This window comes from Stigmatopora argus, chromosome 18 (assembly GCF_051989625.1).
Source record: "Stigmatopora argus isolate UIUO_Sarg chromosome 18, RoL_Sarg_1.0, whole genome shotgun sequence".
In the NCBI taxonomy this organism is placed as follows: Eukaryota; Metazoa; Chordata; class Actinopteri; order Syngnathiformes; family Syngnathidae; genus Stigmatopora; species Stigmatopora argus.
Window position 1 is genome coordinate 13,045,424 of NC_135404.1, and position 16,398 is coordinate 13,061,821.

The 16,398-nt window shown below is 52.1% G+C and overlaps 1 protein-coding gene across 6 annotated transcripts in view; it reads right to left on the reverse strand.

The window, feature by feature from the left end:
* Positions 1–16,398, reverse strand: part of LOC144092989 (RNA binding protein fox-1 homolog 3-like) — an 85,987-nt gene that overhangs the window by 40,112 nt on the left and 29,477 nt on the right. For all 6 annotated transcript variants that reach the window (XM_077626209.1, XM_077626202.1, XM_077626203.1 and 3 more), the window contains one exon: positions 12,865–12,915. In XM_077626209.1, coding sequence (XP_077482335.1) covers positions 12,865–12,886 — 22 coding nt within the window. In that variant the 5' untranslated portion in view covers positions 12,887–12,915. The remainder of the gene's footprint in view (positions 1–12,864; positions 12,916–16,398) is intronic.

Below are 16,398 nucleotides of genomic sequence, written 5' to 3' on the forward strand. Positions count from 1 at the left end.
TAAAGCTTTGTGAAAATAAAATATTCATCCAGATGGCGGACATTGTGACCTGATTTACGTTGAACATTTGCGTTAATAATGCTGATTTTAGTGCTCTGTCGGCAGGGGCGCTCATTGGGAATCTAGAAAATTGACGGTGGGGTTTTATTTGTATTAATGCAGTTGACAAAGAAATGAAGGCAAGGCACTTAGAAAAGAGGATGGACGAAGCGACGGACGGGAAAGAAAGAGGGAGGCTCGTACTATTCTCTCTCTGAGCCGCATCCACAATTGACATCCGTTAGGATGATAATTAACTTGACTCAAAGAACGTTTATATCTCTTGTTAAGTATTCATGAGCTGCGCGCTTTTTAGTGCCTTTTTCCATTAGAGATGTCAGCTAATGAGTGTGAAAACACATCAGCTCCATTTGGCGCCCTCTGTTTACACGTCGCTCCGCTGACACGCCACCATGAAACGGATCCGTCGGACGCGACCCTCCTTTAACCTCATTTTAAGCCATTTAGCTCCGTCGGAAAAGTTTGCCGCGGTCCCTCTTTGTTGGGGGCGGGGGTCAAAGGTCAAAAAAGTCAGCAAATGAGAAGAAATAAAACACCGGTTCAATCGGCGTCCGCCTTGGCGTGGCGCTCCGGAAAGGATACACCCTACGTAGAGGTTTAGGAATCCGGAAAGGGACACGGGCAGACGTACGGCGCCGCGTCGTACGGGAGGTCGGGGGAGCCGTAGCCGGAGCGCTCGGCCATACCTATACATGCTGCACGTGTAGTCAAGTCTAATGCTCACTCCGGGGAAATCATTAAATCCATAACGCCGGGATGTGCGCCCGTCGCCGGAGACGCCGAGCGCGCCGCGTGCCGATTCAATGTGCTTTTGGGGCCCAGGGGCCCCGGGCTAGTCATTTCATGCATGAAATGTCGGTCTCGTTGGTCTTAAAGGGAGAGAAAGTCAACCTGGGAAGGTTGCCCCCACACCGGGAGGGAGATCCGGCGGAGGAGAGACACCCGTGGCCAATGGCCTAAGAGGAGGTGGCAAGTCTCCCGTGGCGGAGCCCAATTGGGGCAATCCCATGGTGGAGGGAGAGAGATCTTTGAAAAAGTCTCCATGTGTCCCGCAAGCCACGGCTTGGACGCTAAGCAAAGGATACGGCAGCATCGAGCAAGTATACATTTGTTTTCTTTTCATTTGCGGCGGCACAATAACAACCAAGGAGGCGGAATTTTCTGAACGGCGGCCAGCGCCTAATTAGAGCTAATTACCAGCCGGCGTGCCGCCGTGCGTGATATGATGCCTCGTGTCTGCGAGCCCTTTCTAGTCATTACACATAGATCATGTCATCCGGCGAACGCTTGCGGCGTCAACGATACCCCGGCGTCTCTTTTTCCGTGGGAATGGGCCGCGTCCACCTGCTCCGGGAGCTCTCGGCCAATCCGCGGCGGACGCAAAGGGAAAATCCCCGAGACAATGGGCTGATTTTTCCAAATGGTCCACGGGCCCCTCCGCCCTGGCCCGGCACAGACTCGCCCCCCATGGAAATGCTTCATTTCCATGATTAAAAAGAAGAAATGACTGTGGCTTTTTCCTAAAAGCTATTCTCCCCACCAGCCATCCTGAAAAATACACACGTGGGGGGAAAAAACCGACTTTCTTATTGGCGAAAATCCCCGGACCGCATTAACGCGTGGGGAGGCAGAGGTGATTAAAGGTCAGCCGGCCCCGGCTCTCCACCGGCGGGCGCCGGGCAAAACAAAGGAGTCCGAGCGGCGATGCGGACAGCAAATCGATAGGAGACTTACTGCCTCATAACGGGTCTGGTTAGGAACTGGGTCTCCATCTCCTAGCACGTGCCATCGCCGCTCTCCCGTCACGGGGAGAAATGGAGCCGAGCGGGAAGAAAGACAGACTCTCCTCATTTTTTTGGGAGCGGACCTGGCCTTTAGGTTACGAGCCCACGGTCCAGCGCTACGCTTACTTCGGGGACCAGTGAATGTCAACAAATAAGCATTTTTGAACGGCAAAGACGAACCACGCTTCTCAAGCACCGCACTCGGTTTACGACAACAAATAAACGGCTCGGTGTCTGAGCCGGAGTTCTCGGGCTCCAAATGGCACAGAGGCCAGTATACCGGCGCTAAAAACCACGCCATCTTTCTGAAGAAATTCAGACCGTGCGGCGGCGGCGCCGCCTCATCGATGACGTTCGTCGACCCACGCCAATTTGCTCTCTCGCCGTTATTTGGGGGACGGAAAAAGTGGATTGGCTGAGAGATGAAAACTCAACTGGTGGTAGACAAAATACAGGCTCCTCTTCTACTAACGACGACATTGAGATTCAACGATCGACAGCGATTTCTTCTGGCTTTTTTGTGTGTAAAATTCAGGCTGTCTGGATTTGAGCACCGTGTGCAGACGGAGAGGAGCGCTGGAGGCATTTGTCACAGCGGGGGATTCTACATAATTGATTTCAAAGTATTCAATATGTCCAGCTCAGGTGATTTTCTCTCTCTCTCTCTCTCTCTCTCTCTCTCTCTCTCTCTCTCTCTCTTTCTCTCTCCCTTTTTTAATTTATTTCTTCCTCCTTTAAACAGCCGGCATGTTTATGTATACTCACAACACACACAGGCTTTTTTTTCTTCTCTTCACAGACCACAATAATTACAATGCCTACTTATGCCATAATAAATGGCTAAGTCACACAGCCTTTGTTTACTCATTTGTGACTGTCAAGCAGCTGTTGTCTTCTACCAGTGCCCCCCCACCCTGTCCTACACCCCCCTTCCCGTGTCCCCCTCCACCTACAGCAGCCATCTTGGATGGCGATAGGACGACGAGCAAGAAAGAACAGCTGTTACAGTTTATAAGGGGGCCTTTTTTTCCTTTTTTTGTGGTCACCACCAGACATTTAGCACTGACAAATTCACTGCATTGTGCCACACATTGCGCTCCGTCCGGATGAATGTTGGACCATTTGTGCCCCCCACTATGAAGTCATTCATCAAGGGGGGGTCAATTTAACTTTGCGCGGATGCTTTTATCACAGCGGCCAGGCCAGACCAGGCCAGGCAATGCAAGGGGGAACAAAGTCAGACGAGATGGGACACCCCCCCCCCCCCCCGCAGCCGTTTCTTGAAGGCCTTCATAATTACACATGCGGACACAATGTCTTCTCAATCAAGGAACATTCGTATCGGTTAGCTTGACAAAGCGGTAGAAACAGCGGGAGAAAGAGAGAGCGAGAGCGCAGAAAGGCACGGGCGGCCCGTTAATTGATGAAGTCAATTACACCCTTTAACGCCTTTCCTCGTTGGCGCCCGGCGGGACGCGGATCCGGGAGCCCAGCGGCCCGGCGGCCCAGCGGCCCAGCGGGCCGACGGGAAGCTCCCGGCTGTGGAAGTAATGGGAAAACCGCAGTTGTCTGTCTGATGGGGGCATTTTTCCCCCCAGTGTAGTAGTCCGACCCAGACAGAGAAGATAAATGGCTCCTTCCCAAGCAAATGTCCAAGCCAGAGAGTCCGTCCGCTTCCGTGGTAAAAATAAACAATTGGAATCCCGATCATTGATTGGACCGAGAGCAATCTCCGCCAAATGGGTACGGAGCGACGAGCCGTATTCCCTCGCCGCTGCTCTCACGGGAAGCCCGTTAAATCTGTCCTCTGCGACATTGCCCCGTCCCCGTAGACCACCGATGGAAAATAGTATGTAGATGCGCTACTAGAAGCGGCTACATTGCTTGAAAAGTGGCCGCGGTGGATTCGGTCAACGCAGCTGCCGATTGTCAATAGATGACGGAGGAATGACGTGTAGCCAATCCGTGCTCCACGGTACGATACATAACGTAGTCCAGCTCGGTTGACGCTGGCCATTTTAAGACGGTAAGCTGTCCATTCAATTTATTGGGCGGCGTTGCCCGGGGACAAAGAATGAGGGCTCATTTTGGAGCCGAGGAGCTATTTTCTCCTCGCCGGCGCCGTGGCTATTGTCCGCATTAAAAGTCCCGTCATAAATCATGCGAAATAACGAATGGACTCGTGGCGCGCAGATAGCGCCGCTCGGCCCCATTCCTCCCATAAGGAAAGGAAAGGTCAAATGATTAGCCTGGCTACGCCTGCGCACCTTTAATGACGGTGGCAAACCTTTGTGTTGGGCGCGTGCCTCCTCAGCACATGTAGCGCTTGTTAAATACGGGAGCCACCAAGGAGAGATAAATGAAGTCGGGCTTTCTCCCGTCGCTTCTCCGGCCTTCGCGTCTCCGAGTGGCGATGACGGCGCCAAAGGTCACGTGGAGTGGTGAGCTAAGACCCTGGCCTTCTTTCTCCACCATTCTGCCACCCGCTAGGCTAGGCTAGGCTAGGCTAGGCTAGGCTAGGCTCAAGTCAAGGCTGTACCCCCTGGACCTTTCCCGTTTATTTGGACTTCTGGCGCTGGCGTCTCGATTCTTTTCCACCTGGCTTAAACCTCTTCACCTTCAACCTTTTCCGTATCCGGCGCCACCGGGACTATCTCCTCCATCAAGCAATCCATATACGCGAATCCCTCACAGCAATCCTAATTTGCGCTCACGCTAAAAGTGCTTTCCGCTCAGCCCGCTGCCAGAAAAGTCGAGGCGAGGATGAAACAGGGAAAGAGGTATTTTGCCAGGCCGAGACGGACGCCGTCCTTTCCAACAACAACAACAACAACAACGACAACGTGACTCATAATAGCAGTTGCTTGCCGCTAAAAGCTGGAGTGTCATTAAATCAATAATTCATTTACTTTAATGAGATAAGTACTTGCAAAACTAATTGCGCACTGGCCCGTTTGGCCTCGGCCGCTGGCGCTCTTAATAGAAAATATCTCATTGCTATTGTAGCTGCAGGACAAAGAAAGACGGGCGACAGATAAATAGACATGTCGGATTGAGGGAGGAGCAAAGAGCAAATAAAGAAGGATCGAGGAGGGGAATTTGCTAATAGCGCCGAGGTTTAAAAAAAACATAACTATGGGTCTCCCGACTTATTTTTATTCATTGCCAGTTTCAGCGAGCTTTACTTATCATAGCAGAGTTAACTTAGCAGCCATGAATTTGTTGATAAGATGACTGGCCTGGCCTTGCCTTGCCTTGCCTCTCTCCATTTGTGCACAGGCAGAAGAGAGAAAAATCAATGGTTGGCGTCTGGACCAATGTGGCGGGCCCCAGATTGATCCAGACTCTAAATTGGGTCAACAGGATTGTCCATTTAAAGGCCAAGACCCCTTAATCATGGTTTTAGTCCAAATAAACTCTTGGGCACGTGCGACGGGACTTTTACGAGCGAGCGAGCGAGCGAGTTCCTTGATATCCGTCTCGCGATTCAGCAAAAAAAGAAATCGGGCAAGGCAAACAAATACCACGCCGAGTGAGAATCGCATTAGCCGGGTGGGCGACATCTTCACGTTCATCTCATCATTCAAAAACAAACAAACAAACAAACAACTTGGCTGGCATGGATCAAAACAAACCCCGTTAAATGGATTGGATGTCTAACGCTGTCGATGGCAGCCGGTGAGGTCAGAAAAAGCAACTCTCTTTGTCCTCCTCTGAACAAGACGTGCAAAAAATTGCATTAAAAGCAAAGTATATTTTGTTGTTAATTGCGGGAATATGAGTCCAGTATCAGAATCTGTATAAAGAGACCAAAAAAAAGGTAGCTACTGTCGCAAGACTATAATCAAGAGACGCTAATTCCCATTGACAAGTGGAGAAATTGGAGAATATTGGGAGCACGGCCAGTTGATGGTACGTGTGCGCCTTTTTAGACTTTTTTGTAAAGCGGCTGGTGGCCGGCCTTTGGCCCCTCAATACGTTGGAGGCCATTGACTCTGGAAATATGGAATAGCCAGAGAGGCCATTAAAAGGCCTGTTTATTTAGCATCTAAAATGGCTATTTCTCCTGGGAGCGGCGAAAAAAAGCAGCCAATTCAGCACCTTTCCTCGAAGGGCGACGTGTGTGTGTGTGTGTGTGTGTGTGTGTGTGCGTGTTTACAGGCTGAGCAAATAGCAGAAACGTAGCTTTAAACAGACCACCGTGTGTGCCACTGATTTCAATTTTCTGGAAATGTGCTTTCAACTCGTGTTCCGGCCATCTCGGGTAGGGTCGGCGCCACTTGGAAACTACGTACGCAGATTGGTCAGCTAGCGTCGGCGCGACACGACGACACCATTTTATTCGGGGGGGAAATGCCCTTTTTAAGATGACAAAACGGTGAGGAGGATGAGGCGTATTTGTCGGCGTGCCGTGACCAAGCTTGAAGGAAAGCGCCTTGACTTTGAACTTTTGGCTGTGAAGACGTAAACTAATAAACTAGCAACTTTGCCTCATAAATCAAAAAGCGCTTTGACACGAATCACATTGATATTCCATAATTCAAGCTAAAATGAGGGTGCCGGTGAACGCGCCGCGGCATATTGTGAATTGGGATGTGTAGGTTTGTGGTGTGATGTTTTAATAAGTCTGCTGCATACACATACATACGCGCGCACACACACACACACACACACAGGGCGCATTTAAGCCGGGAGCACGAGGGCTTCGTCGGAATACAAGGAGGCGAATGCCCGAGGAGAAATACTAAAATAAGCTCCACATGAAGATATCACATTCTAATTTATTTATTTCTATATATTTACTAGTGACGCAACTAATACTTTTTTTATTCTGGCCCCCCATTCTTTTTAGAGTACGCTCACTAGCACGCTCCCCCTTCAAATGGATTGGACATCGACTAGCAATAAACCAATGGGTGGGAGGTCAAATGTTATTTGGCGGCCGTGGACCGCTCGACGAGTGGAACGAGGGCAAATATCACATTGTTGTCCCAAGAATCGTCGCGAAATGGGTGATTTAAAGCCTCCGTTCCGTCAGAGAAAATGCTGCTCGTTCCCGGCTAATGGCGCGTGACGGCGGGCGCGCCCAAGCGGGACGAGAGATGCTGGCAACGAGCAGACGGAGGTGGTTCCACGCAAATGGAGTCCAAACATAAACGGACGGCGTGGAGCCCGGTGGGGAAAGAAACGGCAAAGACGACGGCAAAGGTGACAAAAGTCGTGGAAGGGAAGCGAGCCGCGAGGGCGCTGGGATTTCTTCAAATAAGCGGCTCTTTCAAATGGACTCCATTCTAATTGGGCCTTGCTTTACTGAGCCAGGTGAACGCTCACCCACCATTGTGACCCGCCCAACACTCCGGTCGGTCCCCACTGGGACTTGAATGTGAATGTAATTAACCAAGATCAATATTAACAGCGTCTCTATCTTTCTCTCTCTCTCTCTCTCTCTCTCTCTCTCTCTCTCTCTCTCTCTCTCTCTCTCTCTCTCTCTCTCTCTCTTTCCTTCTACGGCTGCATTTGAACAGCGAGAAGAAATTATTTCTCCACTTCGGCGACGATGGTTTGAAAAAGCCAGAGCGAGACGGGCCGAGACTTTTACAAAAAAGGAGAAAAATAGCCCGTGAACCAACGGAAGCAAAGAAAAATGACTTGAAATGGCGGCGTGTACAAAGGAGGTTCCAAGATTTGGGAAGCGCCAAGAACAAGAATTCCCTCTGAAAATGGAGCCTTCTGTGCAAACAGAGGCTTCCATTGGATGTAAATAGAATAGCGCCACCGTGTAGGACGTGAAGGCAGCTTTCATCTGTTGGATTCATCACAGTTGCTGCTGGAAAGTAAAACGAGGTCAAAATTAAAAATGAAGTGAGCCTAGTGACACGCCGTTGAGAAGAAGACAGATGAAAGGAAGACACCGAACCGAGGCAGAGCGCTGGGCCTCCAGAGGGCAGTGGAGGAGGCGAGGAGGTGGCCGGGCAAACGGGCTGTACCAGGCATGGGATGGATGTTACGCCGCCCCCAGAGCCACGGCTCTCCTCATTAGCCACAATGGAGCTACGGGAGAGTGATCAAAGGCCGGACGCGGACAGAGCGCCACGCAGCTGTCACGCTGTCACCGCTGTCAGAAGCGCCAGCAGCCAGAGACGTGCCACTCGGAATCCAACTTGGAGTCGGAGTTGGAGTCGGAGTCGAGGACCAGCACGCGGCCAGAAAGGAAAGACGGAGGGAGGGTTTGCCGTATAAAATGCAAGACGTGAAAACGGCAGGCAGGCCATTAAAAAAAAAAAAGCAAAGCGAGGGCAGACGTTCTTTTCAAGTGGGACGAAGCACCTCGCGCGAGGGAAGGACCATCGGGCGCATCCATCATGCGGATGCGCTCCAGCATTTCCTTCTCCTCTCTCTGTCTCCCCTCTGACTCCCTCCCTCCCTCCCTTTCATTCTCTCTTTCTCTCTCTCTCTCCCTTCTCTTCATTCACCAGCGCTAATCACTCCGTCCAGACCGCAGAGGTGAACGAGGCGCCTCGCGTGCGCCTCGTGCAACTCATTTGTCATTCTCAGCGCACTCCTCTTCTACGTTGGGTCGCACGCTTCCGGCGCCGGCCTCCACGCCAAAATTTCAGGAGCTCCCTCCCCACGCCGTCCCAATCAAAGCGTGGCGGCGCCCGTCTTAACGTGCCCGATCGTCAAGAGAAAAAGGCAACCCGAGTCCGGAAGGGAGGGATGGCGAGCGGTGTGGCGCCGCGTCGCCGCGGTCCCGCCGCACCCTCGCGGCGTTAATGACGACGCCCTCCGCCACTTTGAGATCAATGGCCATAAATCAAAGTTAGAATAATCATGCCATCAAAGGCTTGTTCAGTCATTGGCCTCTGCCGTCCTATCACACGGCTTCGTCGTGTTTTTTTGTTCACCCCATCGCGACTTGAATTGGTTTCGCAATTGCTTATTTCTCTCCGTCCGGAGGAATAAGACCACGACGGGGTCAGGGCCTCGTCTTCCAGCGCCATTTCTAATACGAAACGGCTCGTGCCGGTGTCAAGATATCTGGGAATGGATCTGGCGTCTTTCCCCGTCCCTCGGATATCGACCGGGATTTGGGTTTGGCACCGGTCTAAATGAAAAATAGTCAGCGATAGGCCGACTGGTGGCTTTGGCCCCGGCGGCGGCGCTCAAACACCCTGGACTGTATCGAACGGCCGATAGACTTTCCAGCAAAAGCCTTTGCGGAACCGCGACGGCGACGAAACGCGGAGCTGCTGATATTCAATATGACCTTTTGGGAAAGCCTCGATCGCAATAAATACTCATTTCCTGTTGATCTAATTAGCGCCTCCAGGAATTTGTCTTCATCCATTATGGAGTAAAAACGGGGGAAAGCACACGGCCCGACGTTGTCGTGGATTTATTACGGTGGATGGGGGGGGCGAAAGGGTGCTGACTATTATTTATGAAGCCGTTCTTTAATTGCGCCCAAACGACCCGCCGACGTGCGCGGGGCTAAAAAGTAGCGGCGGAGCGTAGCGCGTGCTCAACACGCACGTAAGCCGAGGACGGAGGAGGCCCGTGCCGTTCATTTGTTGTCAAAGCTTGTTAAAAAGTGCCCGACCGAGCCGTCCGCCATTGATATTCTTTTACATTCAAGCCAGTGTGCGGATACTAAAAGTCAAACAAATGACTTTGAATGGGACGCCGCACTCGGAAAAGTACGGGCTCGTAAAAGAGCGCACTCTGCGTCTGGCTACGGCGCCCCGCGTGACAAACGTCTTTGCCACATCGAGCCGACAGCGTCTTTTGTTCTCGTTTTTCCGAGTGAAGGAGGAAGGAGGCGAAAAGTTCTGCCGTTATCCTGAGATTCAATTGGACAACGAGGTGAGCTTTTAGCCGGGGGAGGAACACTAAGCATCATTCTTTTTGTCTTCCCCATGTCATGTTGCAATACGTTAGCATTTTAGCCCATGGAAACCTACTCACTATTTGTAAGGGACGAAATTTCATTGCATGGCGGTTTCAGAGTGGATGTGAACCTTGAAGCCCAACTGTACACCCACACAAACACACACACGAACACACACACACTCACACACTGGGATGTGCATGAATGAAGGCTAGTGACTTTACTGCGGCGTCTTGCTGAGGCTGCTTGACAGTCTCTTCTTGGCCGTTTAATGGCCGCCTCATAAATAGCAAGGTGTCAAAACACCTGTACAAGCGCTGACTGCCTAATCATCAACTGTGCCAAAGGGCGCCTTTGCAACCGCTGCTGTTATAACACACGCACACACACGCACACACACACACACACGCAGCCACGTGCCACCGGACGCTGGCGGAAATGTTGGACGGCCGGCGTCGGGCGCCCGGGTCGGAGAACTCCGCCCCACGCTTCCCCAAAAGGTATTCTTCGCCGCATAGTCCCACGTTTGCTTGGCTCGCTCGCTCTGCTCTTTTTATGTCTCTCTCTCTCTCTCTTTCTCTCTCACTTTTTATACTCCCATTCATCATGTTGACAGCACCACAGCTACTTTTGTGAAATGGAGAAAAATGTTTAAGTCAGCTTTTCTCTCTGTCTCGCTCTCTCTCTCTCTCTTTCTCTCTCTTTCTCTCTTTCCTCCCCCTTGGCCCCATCTACTCTAGATACATATACATATGCATATGCATGTGCGTGTGCAGCCAGCAACAAGACTAATTCCTTCTCAATAAAAACAAAAAAAGGACTTTCCACACGACGCCGTCGTGGGATTCTGCTGCAGTTGGGGCCGTGGCAATCGCCAACGAAAGCAGCTGCCGTTTTGGCGCTATCGTTCGTGGCATCCCGATCCGTCCAATTCGCGTCCCGGTGTCCATAAGGCCCAACGTGACGTCTACCGTCCTTTCTGGTCAAAAGCCAAGCTCACCCGAGCGCGCTCTAATGGAAAAGAAAGGACCAAAGGACAACCGGGCAAATTGAAATGGATATCGGAAGGGCACTCTCCCTCCGTCGGGCCGGGCGCCGTCCACGGCGGCTGACAACGGGGCCGTCTCCCTAACATTTGCGTGGCGGGGGGGCCCCCGGACGCGGCGGTAATTGGACGTTAGTGGCGAAGAAGGGGCTAAAAGCACGGTGGCCACATCCTTCTTTTAGTGGCGTCTCGTGGAAACGAGCGCTCGCTCTTCTCCCGTCGTCTTTGCGCCCGCCGCCGCCGCCGCCTTAATGGTAATGGCCTTTGCGCGAGCGTGGAGAGCGGCCCCCGCGCCCCGGGCGTCACTTTAACCGACATAAAGGCAAGCGGAGGCATTTACGCTGCGTGCTGCGTCCTCCCAATAAAAGGCAATAAAAGCCAGATTGAGCTGAGCGCAGCCACCGTCTTGTCTTCCACTCAACTTCCAGCCAGCTATTTTGCCAACGGGACTTTATCGTACGCCAACCAACGGGGAGACCATCCGAGATGGGCGCCTTCTTTCGTCCGTTCAATCCCGGCGATTGGATTTGAATTGGATCGGGGCGAATGGATGTCCGGCGATCAACTTTTTTTTCCTCGTATGTTGAAGCCCATCAAATGCATGGCTTCCCCCGAACGCGCTCTTCCTGAAATCTTTGAAGAAATCTAACTGGCCTCAAATAGTCAGCCATTTGATCCATTTAAAGGGATTTGAGTTCACGCCGAAAAGGTTTCATCAACATAATGTGCGGAAAATTACATTTTCACCGGAAAGCCGGCTAATTGAGAGTTTTGCTGCAGGGGGGAGAGAGAGAGAGAGAGAGAGAGAGAGCGAGAGAGAGAGAGGATGGCGTGGCGTAGATAGAGAGCTCTGTTGTCCAATAACGCTATTCTCATGGGGGGGTGGAAAAAAATGGGGGGGGATTCTGAATAATTGCCACCATTTTTTCCCCTTACCTTAATCAATAGCATGGATTTGGGCCACCGGAATGATATCAAGATGGCAAAGTTAAAAGAAAAAACACATTCAGGCTCATGCAATATGCATTTGAAGCTTTTCTCCTCTTTAGTGTCCCAAAATAAAGGCGGAAGAAATGGAAATGTATACAAATGATTTACAAGCCTCAACTGGCCCCTTGGACCGCCAAAATTTCATGTTGTCTAAAATCTAGAGCAGTGTTTTGGAGGGGGGAAACTTTTCTGCTTTTCCCAGAGTAAATAACGTCGCGGTAATCCATCACGCCGCCTTTTGGGGCCAAACCCCGAGGGTCGGAGGGCCAATAACGCCAGGCGCGGCGACGAGAGCCGTGAAAGGCATTTTGACGCCAAGCGGTTCTGGCGCCGTGCGTATCGCCACCACAAATCCCCTCGCGGAGGTTCAAAGGAGGCGGCATTCTCCAAGCAAGATCCTTCCTTGGAGAAGCGCGCTCGCTATTTTTCAATTAGTTCCGTGTCAGCGTGATTGGGCGCCGGAGCCTGGATGGGCCCGGAGGCCTCTCCGTCGACGCCGACGGAGGCGGGGCAAAGCTTACGCTCGTGGAGGAAGGGGGGCTTTTCTCCAGTTTCCCGTCACTCCATTCTCTGGCGATACATCTTTGACGATAAACACATGCGTTTGGCGTGGAATTCGCCGAGACGGGATACTACGGATAACTATTGCGACGACAAACATTGAGGGGAAAGAGGGGGCGGTCAACAGAGAGGTGACTGATAGATGGATAACGAGCGAGCACGAGAAAGAGAGAGAGGGAGAACCTGGCAGTGGTAGCGGAATTAAAGAGGGTTTTTTGTGGCGATTAATATCCATTCATTGGCTGGACTGCTGACACAGTCAGAGCGCAGCGCTGCATTCGCTCGCCGGCTCACGATTTATAGCCACTGCGAGTGGGCATGCCCAGCGCCAAAGCACTGCGCTCAGCACATTTTCACTCTGCGCAGACACACACACACACACACACACACACACACACACACACGTACGCACGCACGTACGCACACACACTCATGGAAAGACAGCTGGCCGCTCTCCGTTCGGACGCACGTATCGATAAACGGGATGAAATTTGGCTTATGGTGTAAACAGAGGCATAATAAAGACGCAGACCCACCTGGCCAGCCGGGGGTCTCCATGTACGGAATGCGACTCCCAGTCAGAGGTTCTGTGGGGTAAAAAGGAGAGCCACAATTATTATTTGCAGACAAAAATGTGGATCATTTCAGCCACGTTTGAGCCGAGCCACTTTAATGTGGCCGATCAAACGACGACACGGGGCTAGCGCGTCCCGTCACACGAAGACGAGGGGACCCAATTTGGAAAGACGGAATTTTTGGCGAGAGTCGTCGATCAAAGTGCACACGCGGACACGGAAAGGCCAAGGGGGAACACCCGCTGTCCGAAATGTGAGGCGTCGCATCGCGCTAACCGGCTCATCGCCCGCAAAAAAAGAACAGCCAGCGGAACGTGAAAAAAAAAGCATTGATTCGTAATGACAACAAAAGTGATAAGCGGGTCGCCTCGTAAGAAGGAGGAGACCGCGCCACCGTACCGTCGAGCCACGCTAGACTAGCGACTTGGGAGCCGTCGGCCAAGTGTTTGCTTAAGGGGCAGGAAGGGTGCTTATAGTGAGTGCAAGTGGGGCGCGTCTTTTCCATGAGTGATTAGGAGGATAAAGAGCAAAAGTCGCTGGAGGGTGGCCGCTTGACGACGGAGCAAATGCAAATGTGCAGATGTACAAAGCCTGTTTTTTTTGTGGTGGCCTTTTAATGCTTCCCCAACAGCGCTCATCTCGGAGATTCCATCTCATTTAATGGGAAACTCCTCGGCCACTCCAAGTAATGGCCTCTTTTATTTTCAGACGTCTGGCGCTGATGAGACTCCAGCTTCAAGCCGTCTTTTGTTTCCTTGACCGAGCCACATATTGAGTCGCCGCCACTTTTTTTTTAGCGGCAGTGCTTAGCGTTTGCTGCCGTGGTGTAAATACTCTAGTACGCCTCCATGTCATTTTGCCCCCGCCTCTACTCTTTGTCCAGCATCTAGCTTGAGTGGCGTTGGCTCTCTCACTTCATCTTGCGATGGCGATACGGTAGCGCCGCCTCAAAAGCCCGCAATACTGGCTCAGCAATTCACGTCACAGGGTGTCCATTCATCAAATGGCCCGAGTCTGCTCCAACTTGGCTTGGAAAAGAGCCTAAAACAACGGTGGCCCAAAAGCAAACACGTTGAAATTCCAAATATTTCCGCTACTATACGTTTGATTGAGTAAATTGCCACGGAAGCTAAATGTGCATCATTGACGATGCGCCACTACGGCGCTTTTAAGCCATTGCGTGGCACGGTGATTTCCCCAAACGTGACTTTTGCTCACCATAATGAGGCGTACACAAAGCTGAGTGTGTGCAGCCTCCTTTATGATGCCAGGGCCACATAAAAGCTTGATGGTGGCCATATCCTCCAGTATGCTTGCTTGTGCGTTATGGCCACTGATCTTTATGTCTCTCTGCGCAGGAGGAAGAAGAAGAAGAAGAAGAAGAAGAAGAAGAAGAGCGTGGCCTCAGCAAAATGTTGGCTACATCGGCATTTGTGCTCGCCGTTGTGTGACTTGCGCCACTCAGCGTGTGTGCGTGCGTGTGCGTGCGTGCGTGAACTCCTTTATACCGCCGCCACTTTATCTGCATACGTTCTCCCGGGGGATGCATACAATAGGAACACTTAAATGAGGCATGCATAAATGGATGAAGCGCCTCCTGCATCTTACGCCGGGCCTCGTGTGGGTTTTTCCTGGTGGCGCGCGCTTTTATTCTCCCTCCTCACGGGCCCGGCGGTGGCGCTCCGGTAATTGAAAGTGAAACGGAGAGGCGGGCGAGCGACACGGATGCCAACCGAGGTGGAGAGGGACGAGGGCGGGTGAGGGCGGATGAGGGCGGGCCGGGGTGGGTGAGGGCGGATTGAGGCTGCCCCGCACAGCCCACAATTAACCTCCCAAATAATTAAGATGCTCCGCAAACGCAGGCAGGCAGAGGGAGAGCCGGAAGCAAAGAATTGCACGGCCAGCCGCTGGCAAAGACTCCTCCGCTTGATCAGGGGCTCCGATAGCGTTCCGTGGCTGCTCCTACTCCACCTCTGTCTTTTCTTTCTGTAAACATCCTCACGCCTCAAGGTACGTACGGCGCTAAGCCGCCGTCTCGGCTAGGCTGAACTCCATTTCACGGGTTAGCGCTACGGTGAACAATAACGCCGTCAAAGCTCCCGGCTGGCTTCAAAAAAAGCCAGCGCCGGCCGGGCGGGCGCTCTCCGTTGCGGCTCTTTGTCCGTTTTGAGCTCGGCCGATGAGAACGAAAGGGCGCGTCTTCAAATTTGCAATCGCCTTGGGGGAGAAAGGGCCAAAGACGCGCAAAGAACGGAAACTCGGTACGAAGGCGAGCGTGACGTTTATAGTGCGGCTTCGTAATTCCTTGTCTGTGGCTAATTAGCACGTGTTGTTCTATACACGGCGCCGTTACCGGCGACCGCTTTAGCATACAAATGGGCAGAGCCATTCTGTGAAGCCGGAGGATTGCAACGATGAGACGGGACGTGTCGTTTCTGCCCTAGCCGTCGTTTCCCGTTGTTGTGGTTTTTGGTGGGCGACCTTCGTTGGTTTGGCGGTTGAACGCAAGGTTCGTCAATCCCGAAATAGCGCTCTTTAATCACTCCAAAACGGGACTTTGAAACGTACCGCGATCGTTCCATTTTAGCCGCACCGGCCAACCGTGGCTGAATTTGGGCTTAGATATGCACGCCGCAGAATGATACTTTTGAAAAAATGCAAAGTAAACATTGTATGGAACTTAGTTGAGTGTCAAAACTGCTGATCTGAGAATAAACTAAGCTAGCATTATCAGCCCGTGTCAGTGGTGGAGGGGAACAATGCAAGACTAATGGGCGCCGGCCGGGCCGCCGGAATTAATGCTTGTGCGAGGGAAGGCGCGCGCGCGCACACGAGCACGCGAATACGCGAGCACGCCGATGCCAGTCCGTCCTTTGTTTGGATTCAAACTTGTGGCCGGGACGCTCCGCCTACCGTCCCAGCCACGCCGGACACCTCAATCAACTCCTAATTGCATTTGTCGTAACTTTCGGCAACACGTGCAACGACAGAGTCATTTCGGGCTATTTTTTATACGATAAACGATGGTCTTGGAGGACGAGGTGTCCAAAATCCAAAGAGCGTAGAAGTGCGTTTTGTGCCAATAAGAGAAATAGAGCCAGCGTGTAAGAAACAACACGTGAGATGCCGAGTGCTCGCCTGTGTGCTTTTGGTACACCATTGGGCTGCTTAGACTGTGTGAGTGCGGGTGCGCAAGCCTGTGCGGGTGTGTGCGCGTGTGTGGGTGCGTGTGGGTGTGTGTCAGGGAGGTGGGCCCTTTCACATTAAACGCTGGATTGTGCTGACAATGGCAAAAAGGGAGCAAATGGCCCCACACACAACACGAGGCGTCCATTTTCACAGCGCTGCACTCATCCTGCTGCCTTTGCTTTATTGATTCTTAAATGACACCGGAGTCGCTGTCACGGATCTGCTGTGGCCGCTCTGCCGCTTTGCCCGCCAGCCCGCCCGCCATCATTAAAGCCAAACAACACACCAACGCCATCTCATTCTTCT